This window comes from Cebus imitator, unplaced genomic scaffold (genome assembly GCF_001604975.1).
Source record: "Cebus imitator isolate Cc_AM_T3 unplaced genomic scaffold, Cebus_imitator-1.0 Scaffold129, whole genome shotgun sequence".
In the NCBI taxonomy this organism is placed as follows: domain Eukaryota; kingdom Metazoa; phylum Chordata; class Mammalia; order Primates; family Cebidae; genus Cebus; species Cebus imitator.
Window position 1 is genome coordinate 5199316 of NW_016107444.1, and position 9443 is coordinate 5208758.

A 9443-nucleotide genomic window follows, 5' to 3' on the forward strand; every position below is an offset into this window, starting at 1 on the left:
CTTGCTGCCCCGCCCCGCCCCGCCCGCTGCCCTGCATCCGCTCTCGTGGTGACACAGCCTAGCCGCAGCCCTGCTGAAGGGCAGCTTCCTGCCAGCCCACGGCTCAGCAGCATTTTCCCTAAAACCAGAGTCCTCCCCAGCCTTGCGTGGCACCCCCTCCCCATTAATCAACTTAGTACTAAGTTGCCAGCTATGCGTTATCTCAGTTTATTACTGAGGTGGATATTTAAATTTCATTTCGGCTTTCTACTGGAATATTGGAATTATTATTATTATTTTGAGATGGAGTCTCACTCTGTCACCCAGGCTAGGGTCCAGGGGCGTGACCTGGGCTCGCTGCAACCTCTGCCTCCTGGGTTCAAGCAATTCTGTCACTTCAGCCTCCCAGGTTTACAGGCACCTGCCACGATGCCTGGCTAATTTTTATATTTTTGTAGAGACAGGGTTTCACCATGTTGGCCAGTCTGGCCTTGAACTCCTGACCTCAGGTGATCTGCCCGTCTTGGCCTCCCAAGGTGCTGGATTGTGAGCCGCTGTGCCTCGCTGGAATATTGGAATTTTTTAATGTCTAAGTTAGGGCCACCCACAGAAACCTGTGTTGCCAATGTGGAAGGACAGCTTACAACCAATAATTTGATTTGTGGAAGTTGAGGCCAGAGTTCTCACCTTTGCAAATAAATATGTCCCTCATCCTCTTCATTTTAAGTCTACAAGTTAAGACAAAAGGTCAAAACACTAAGTATTTTGCATTTCAGCAAAATACGAAGTAAATGAAACACACCTCATGTTCCAATCTGGCTGAATGAGTGCTCGCTCTGCATATGGGTTGGAAACCCCAAGGGATTGCGCTGTGCAGGCAGAAGTTCCTTTCCAGAACTGGGCACAGCAGCGGGTGCCTGTTTAGTCTCATGGATTGCTCACGTGTGGAATGTAAGGATTTGGCCAGGTGCACTCATGTCTCCTCACTTTCTGTCTGACCCCCAGAGCTTCCCTTCTTTGTTCTGGGGACACAGCCTTGGTGTCCCCAGAACAAAGGGTGGCCTTGGGGCGCCACGCTGAGTCCAGGAGTGACAGCTAATGGGGTGAGCTGCTTGTTCTGAGCCCTGCAGAAGCTGCTTTGCTTCTCCATGTGGGAAAATGGTCACTGTGAGTTCCTTCTTCCTGCACCCTCTCCACTCCAGCTGTCTTATAATAAGCACGGTTTTTCTTGTGCAAAGCGCATAGAAACTTTTCTGTCTGGGTCTGCATGTGTGGTTTTCTGACTAGCTCTTGTGATTGTTTCTTTGTCAAAGGGGATGCCAATGTCCAGATTGCTAGTATCTCAGAGGAATTGGCCAAGAAGACAGAAGATGCTGCCCGCCAGCAAGAGGAGATCACACACTTGCTGTCGCAAATAGTGGATCTGCAGAAAAAGGCCAAAGCTGTAAGGCTTCTCTGTTTTCTGGCTGCTACAATGGCCATGCAGAGGCGGGGAAGAGACGCTTACTCCAGAAGACAGCGCCCTTTTGTTTCAGTCCTAACGGTTGTGTTGCCCCTCTGCAGGAAAAGCTCAGTGGGCTCAGCAGTATAAAACTGATTACCCTGAGTGGCTGACAAGTCTCAGTTGTGACCTCTTGTCTCCTAAAACTATTCAAACTCATTAAAAAGATGCTGTAAATATGGACTTTTGGAGTTTAACTCATGGATCATCTAGTCTAGTGTTTGTTTTGCACAGTGCACTAGGTATGTTCTGCAGTAGAGCAGAATCCTCTTCAGATTTAAGAAGAGGCAACAAAATTGGCTTTGCTCTTGGTGTAGGGTAAAGTGCTTCCAGTGAGCTTTGGAAGTGGGGGATGGGGTGGAGGGCTGTAGGGAATGAATGTAGATCTAGGAAAGACTTTACCTTCAAAATCATATGAAAAACAGAACTTGAATATGAGATGAGCATGTCCTCGTAGAAAGTGATGAGATCGTCGTGGATTAGGTTAATGAGGGGGGAAGGCTGGACAATCTGAGTGTCTTAGAAAATGTTCTATCTTTGCCATGCTGTAGTGCGCGGTGGAAAATGAAGAGCTCGTGCAGCATCTGGGGGCTGCGAAGGATGCCCAGCGGCAGCTCACGGCCGAGGTGAGCATCCCTTGTTCCTGCAGCGAAGGCGGACCAGCCTTCCCCGACGGCAACAGTCCCATCCATCGTAACCACTGTTTTTACTTTGAATTTCATTTCATTTTTATTCGTGGGATAGTAAACCCAGTCGCATCTCGATTCTGTACTCACTGGCACAGTTGCTGGTTCTGAGCACCTGTGGGGTGGGCTTTATACCAGCTGAGCCTGGCAAGTGCAGGTGCCCAAAACGTGTTCAGAGAAATGAAATGGAGCCACACAGAGCACTCTGGGAGAGGAACCTCATGCACAGCTGTGGCTTGAAACATGGGTGTGACAATTTTCTTTCTCTTTTTTTTTTTTTTTGAGACAGGGTATCATATGTCACGCAGGCTGGAGCACAGTGGCATGACCGTGGCTCACTGCAGCCACAGCCTCCTCAGGCTCAGGTGATCTTCCTGAGTGTCTGGGACTACAGGTGTGGGACATATCCCCACCTAATTTTTGTTCTTTTGTAAAAATGGGGTTTTGCCATGTTGCCCCGGCTGGTCTCAACTCCTGGGCTGCAGTAATCTGCCTGCCTTGCCCTCCCAAAGGGCAGGGGCTGAGATTACAGATGTAAGCCATCATGGGTAGTCTGATTTTTCTTTTGCATGAAGTTGGTTTTATTTCATTTGCCCGCTGTTGGTATTTTAGAAGGTGTCTGAGTCTGTAAGCTTGCCTCAAGTCAGAGAAAAAGCAAGCCTTTGAAAATTCTGTAATTTGGCCACAGGCCCACAGGGCAGCTGGTTCCACTCGTGCTGGGGACTCTGTTCGTGTCTTTCCGGCCCTCGGATGGGCAGATGTGTGCACCCCTGGGTGCCCAGGAGACCCTGACCTCTGTGTCTTTGCTGCCCGCAGCTGCGTGAGCTGGAGGACAAGTATGCTGAGTGCATGGAGATGCTGCATGAGGCGCAGGAGGAGCTGAAGAACCTCCGGAACAAGACCGTGCCCAGCACCACGTCCCGGCGTTACCACTCGCTGGGTCTGTTTCCCATGGTGAGTGGTGTCTTCTTCCCGGCAGAGGACGGCAGGGGTCCAGGCAGTGGGAGCCGTGTGGGACGTTCCGGCCACTGGAGTTGGGTGTTTACAGTTCGTGTCTCGTTGCTCAGTTCAGGTCCGAGTCTGAATCAAAGACGCTTGAGTCTGACTGGTGGTTTCTTAACTACGTAAGACACGTCGGTCCTTTCTTTTCCATTCCTCTACATCTGTTGTCTTTTCTGCTCCTGCCGTTAAAAGCTAAATGTCGCAGGAACTTGCTTTAGTAGGGACCTCAGGGACTGGAAGGTCTGACTCACAGGCTGAGCACCTCTGATCCGAAATGCTTCACAATCCAGAACTCCTTGAGTGCTGACATGATGCTCAAGGAAACAGTCGTTGGAGCATTTTGGATTTCAGATTTTCAGATTAGGTATGTTCAGTTGGCGTATATTCTGGAAATATCCCCAGATCTCAAGCACTCCTGGCCCCAGGTATTCTGGATAAGGGATACTCACCCTGTTCCTGAGGGGTTTTCGGTTTTTTGTTTTTTCTACCTTATTGGAGTGTGTGCTGTTTTGGCCTCATAAGTGCATTCCAGAATTTTTTAAATGCCCTTCCAGTTCTGCTGATTCTTTGTATACTTATTAATCATTCTCTTGGTGAGTTTCAATATCTGTGATCTGAGACGCAGAACTCTCTCTCTGGTTAGGTGACAGTATTCTCTCTCTCACTTGCTCTGTCTCCTTTCTTTCTTTCAAAAATAGAGGTAGGGTCCCGTTCCGTCGCCCAGCCTGGTCTTGAACTCCTGGCCTCAAGGGATCCTCTCACCTCAGTCTCCCAGAATGCTAGGGGTACAGGAGTGAGCCATACACTCAGCTACATTCTTTATATTATTTCACTACAGTCTAATTTTTTAGCCTTGGCCTCATTTTCTTCATGTGCTTTGGGGGAACATGATTGACAAGGGCATTTTGCAGGAGGCTGCTCTCCTTGTGGAAATCGGGCAGCCCGGGGCTGAACCCTGCGGCTGATCACTGCCCTGTGAAGAAGTGTTGTAGGGGAATGAGCTTCCTCATGTCCTCTTCTATCAGATGAACGCCCCTGGAAGGTGGGGACCCTGCCTTCTTTGTAACTTTTCCCCCTTCTTCTTTTACTACTCTATACCTAGCCCAGCGCTTGGCATGTTGTAGAATTGTACACATTTAATAGACATTACATTTAGATGGATCTGATGGCCTGAAGAACAAGCTCAAGAACTCTGTACGTTCGGGCTCTATTTCTGTGGTTTGGTGAATGCTAAATGCTCTCTCAGGAGAGAAGAGCTCTGCAGAGACGCTCCCCCGAGTGAGGTGGCAGGGGATGGCTGCATAAACGCTTGTGAAACTCTGTCCCTTCTGAGCTCGGCCTCTCCTCGGCACCCTTTCTCTTCGGCCCCTCTTGCCGACCCCCGTCCCTCACTCCTTGTTGTCTGGTCTGCTTTCCCTAAATCATGTTTTTTTTCTTCTTTGCTTTCACGCATCAAGGTCAGGCTGGAACAGCCATCACCCCTCTCCCCCACCGCAGGAAACTTCACTGAAGTCTCAGGGAAACCGGCAAGAAAGACATGTAGTCAGCTTTCTAAGGCACAGATGGGCGATCCAGTGATTCCGGGAATCTCAGTAAAAGCAGCAAAGGATATTCAGTCCCCCACGTTCCCTGACCTAGCAATAAGCACGTTGCAGGCTGCTTGCGGGGCGGGGTTCCCTCCCTCCTGGCTTCTCATCTCGGTGCAGTGAGCTCCTGGCACTGTCGCGTTTCCTGGGCACCAGGATCCATTCCGCTGCCTTCCCCACTCTCAGGGACGGGCCTCTCTTTGAAAACTAAACTATTGCGTGAGAAAAGCCGACTCGAAACTTCCACTTCGGTCTCTTCTGAGGGATTCTCAGCCTCCGTATTTGCTGAGGTAAAGCTTTTGCCTCTTTCCGTAGCTCTTGGCACAGCCCAGTTTTTGAAGGTGGCTGTTTTTTAGCGCACCGTGCGTTAACGGTGTTTAGAGCGGTCCGCAGACGGCAGCGTCCGGATGGCCAGGATCTGCCTCTTTTGCTCCTGGCCATTCTAATCGCTGAATGGAACAGTGAATAGCAGCTTTTCACAGCTGTGTTCCCAGTTCTCTTGCCTCATGGCAGGAGTTCATCTGGGATGCGCAGACCAAACTCAGGCCTGTGAAATTAGTTCCTAATTGTACTCAATATTCCCTTCCTGTATGAAGGTCACCAAGCCACAGTGATATTAGCACTCCTGTGACTTTGTCATCATTAAAAATCACAGGTATTTCTATGACACATTTCTTTTTTTTTTTTTTTTTTTCCTTTTTTGAGACGGGGTCTTGCTCTGTCGCCCAGGCTGGAGTGCAGTGGTGCAATCTCTGCTCACTGAGACCTCTGCCTCACAAGTGGAAGTGATTCTCCTGCCTCAGCTTCCTGAGTAGCTGGAATTACAGGCTCCCACCACTATGCCCAGCTAATTTTTGTATTTTTAGTAGAGATAGGGTTTCACCAAGTTGGCCAGGCAGGTCTTGAACTCCTGACCTCAGGTGATCCACCCACCTCAGCCTTCTAAAGTGTTGGGATCACAGGTGTGAGCCACCTTGCTGGGCCCTATGGTGTTGCTACAGGTGCCTCACAGCCCATGGATGCTGATCTCCACTTCAAAATGACAGCAATACCCAGTCCTGATCTCTCCCCTCCTTCTCCCCCACTGTCTCTCTCTCTCACACACACACAGACACACAGTTATGTTGATATATATCTGCTTTCTTTTATAACCCTCTTAATATTATTTGCCTAAAAATATTATTCTAAGAAGGGGTCCACAGACTTGCCTGCTTTGCCAGAGGGGAGAGGGTCATGGTCATAAACAAGTCACAGAGCCTGCACGTGGCTTCATCTCAGTGTGGCTTTGGAATTAGTCATTCCTCAGTGTCTGAGGGAAGTTGGTTCCAGGACCCCCTGCAGATACCAAAATCCTCCAGTGCCTCAGTCCCTGATGTAAAAGAGCATCGTGTTTGCTTATAACCTATGCATGCTCGTCCACATGCAAAAAAATCATCTCAGATTACTGGTAATACCTCATACATTGTAAATGCTGTGTAAATAGTTGTTATACTGTACCAATTCTTAAATTTTTATTATGTTTTGTTTTTTACCCCCAAATTTTCTATGCAAGATTAGTTGAGTCTGAGGAACCCACAGATACGGAGGGCCGACTGTAGTAATTTGACACTTCGTTTTCCTTAAGGTGTATGAAGGCCCTTTCCTCTCTGTTTGTAAATTATATGGTGAATAACAGTATTAAAAAAACAGGCTGGCTTAGAAGATGTCCGACTCACCTAGGGAAGCCCTTACTAGACATCATGTTTAATTGCAATCTGTGGGTAATAATTACAAAATAAAATGCACATTTGTGAAGAAGGATGGAGAGCAAGCCTGCCAGCCCTTTATTCATCGAGCCTCCTGCTGGCTCCTGTGGCGTCTCCTCGCTGGTTCCAGCCTCCAGACTGGAGCATCCCCGTGGACTGTGAAGCCACAGAGATGGCTGCCCTGGAGGCCCCAGGCGCCGTCTGCTGGGAAGCCACTGGCCACATGTGGCTATGCAAATTTAAATCACTTAAATTGATATACAGTTACGAATTCAGGTCCTCAGTCACACACCACATTTCATGTGCTCAGTAGCCACCCCTGGCTGGTGCCTTCCCCTTCCCCACAAAGCTGGAGAGAGGAGCATGTGAGCTGTTGAAAGTGGCAAAGACGTCGTATGTTTGGCGTCTGCTTCCGAAGAAATGTGGATTCCTAGTGGAAGCAGGAACCTGCGTTTCCTGGGCAGGTTGTTAAAAGGTGGGTGGGCCGTGGGTAGTTGGCGGGGAAAGGAACTTCCCTTTCAGGAGGGCAGGGAGGAGGAGAGTGGAGACCTGAAGATGTCAGTGTGTGTGACTCAGGCCATGCGTGTGGACCGAGGGAGGAACCAAGCCAGGAGACGCCACAGGAGCCAGCAGGAGGCTCGATGAATAAAGGGCTGGCAGGCTTCCTCTCAATCCTTCCTCACAAATGTGCATTTTATTTTGTAATTATTACCCACAGATTGCAATTAAACATGATGTCTAGTAAGGGCTTCCCTAGGTGAGTCGGACATGCATGTGAGACCTCACCAGCCCAGAACCAGACTGCCCTTTGGAGGTGGGAAAGGCTTCCCTAGGAGCCGAAGTTGGAAACACTTGTCTATTCTCTGTCAAAATCTTGGACACAGAGGGAGTGTGGCAGACCCTGTAGACGAGGGGGACAGTAGCTTTGTGTGGCCTGTGTGGGCTGTGGTGCCACGTCTCACTGTACGCTCAGAGGTAATCGGAAATTCACCTGTCCCATCACTGTGAACGCATCACCCTCCCCCATAAGCTCCGCATCCCACCTTGTGGCCATGGTTGCAGCTCCGTGGTTTGGCCAAGGGAGCAGAGAGTTTGCTTTAGACACCTAACGGCATGTGAGTCAGCAGCGTACGCTCCGTGTCTGGTGGCGCTGCCATGCCCAGAACCTGCCCGACGAACGCTCAGCGGGGGTCTCTGACAGCAGAGAGTGCTGTTCACCTTGCGTTTGGGGAGACTGCGGGCTTCTGCTGCCTTGGTTTACTCTCCATGGCGCGCAGGCTGTGTGCCTCTCTCAGAGGCAGAGCATTTGAACTGGCGCCCACTTGACATTTGTCTTCTGGTTTTCCCAGGACTCCTTGGCAGCGGAGATTGAGGGGACGATGCGTAAGGAGCTGCAGCTGGAAGAGGGCGAGTCTCCAGACATCACGTACGGCCAGACAGTTCTTACAGTTCGAGCTTCCCAGAGGCAAATGTGACCTGTGGTGTTCAAAACCTAGCGATGTTGGGGTTCTGGGTACCAACAGTGATTGACTCTTGTCCTTCCCGGACCAGATTAAGGGGAATGATAGAACACAGCTGACGGCATCCCCCAGCTCCTCCGATTAGGTTTTGTTCATGTTAATTTTTATTTATTTATTTTTTTAGACATGGAGTGTCTCTGTTACCCACACTGGAGTGCAGTGGTGTGATCATAGCTCACTGCAGCCTCGAACTCCTGGGCACAAGTGATCCTGCTGCCTCAGCCTCTTGAGTAGCTGGAACTGCGGGTGTTGCCACCACTTCCAGCTAATTTTAAAAAGTCTTTTGTAGCCATGGGGCTTTACCATGTTGCCCAGGCTGATCTCAAACTCCTGGCCTCAAGTGATCCTCCCGCCTTGGCCTCCCCAAAGTGCTGGGGTTACAGGTGTGAGTCACTGGCCCGTGAGTCCCTGTGCTCCTCTTCTTAGGTTTTGAAAACAAGTTTTGAACTTCCAGAAAGTCCTAGAAAGGGAGATACATGTTTCTCATCTCTCTTCACACAAGCTTTGTCTTGACACAGCTACACATTTTTATCTTTCCTTTCAGTGGAAAACATTTTTGAAAAAATTAAAAGCAATGTAATATGAGATTCAGAGGATTCATAGAGATTTGTGCAAGGCTTCCATCCCCTTCTGAACACACCTGGGGTATGAGCTTCCCCTGTCTGTCTTCCTGATGCAGCTCTGTGCTTAGCCTGCCCCAAGGTGTTCATAAGGAACCTGTGGACCAGGTTTCCTTGTGTTTTCTCTGAACCCAGACTCCATGGACAGAACTTAAGTGAGACCCTGGGTGGGACAAGCATCCAAGGGAACTTCAGTGTATGTGTGACACCCTCTGCAGCCCAGAAGGAAGTAGCCATCATAGAAACATGCGTACCCGTTTCTCTTTAAAAGGAGACAAATGGGCATCACATTGTGGTTCTGCTCCTAAAATAGCGCTTTCTAAAAACAGGCAAATCTAGGATTTACCATCTCATCATAGAGGTTTAAGACTACCTTAAGCCTTGCTTTTCCTCTGTGAATGTTCGACAAATATGCATTCTGTAAGTATTGGCTGAATCTCTGCGATGAGCTGAGCAGTGAACCCGTCCCTGCTGCAGCACGCGTCCTAGTGATGGCGAAAAGAGAAAACTAGGAGGCAAAAGTCATGCTGAAGTATTTTTATATGCAGGTTAAGCTTTTTAGTGAAACGCGGTTTCACTAGCATCACCTTTAGGGTACAACCAGGTGTTCAAGTCCTGGGTGGAGTGAGTGTTTAATCTCTCAAGTTTCACATTGTGATGCAGGCAACTAACACCCTAAAAAACACACAGGATAGTGGGCTGCAGGGATGCGCACGGCCAGGTGTCCTCTCGGCCCCTCAGTGCACGGGATGGTGGGCCGCAGGGACGCGCACGGCCAGGTGTCCTCTCGGCCCCTCAGTGCAC

At 49.5% G+C, this 9443-nt stretch overlaps 1 protein-coding gene across 1 annotated transcript in view; it reads left to right on the plus strand.

The window, feature by feature from the left end:
- The window catches only part of TRAK1 (trafficking kinesin protein 1), a 130349-nt gene that overhangs the window by 95926 nt on the left and 24980 nt on the right, over positions 1-9443 (plus strand). Inside the window, exons 8-12 of the mRNA XM_017540706.2 lie at positions 1293-1423; positions 2032-2106; positions 2983-3120; positions 7849-7925; positions 8775-8889. Of these exons, the coding sequence (XP_017396195.1) occupies positions 1293-1423; positions 2032-2106; positions 2983-3120; positions 7849-7925; positions 8775-8889 (536 nt within the window). The remainder of the gene's footprint in view (positions 1-1292; positions 1424-2031; positions 2107-2982; positions 3121-7848; positions 7926-8774; positions 8890-9443) is intronic.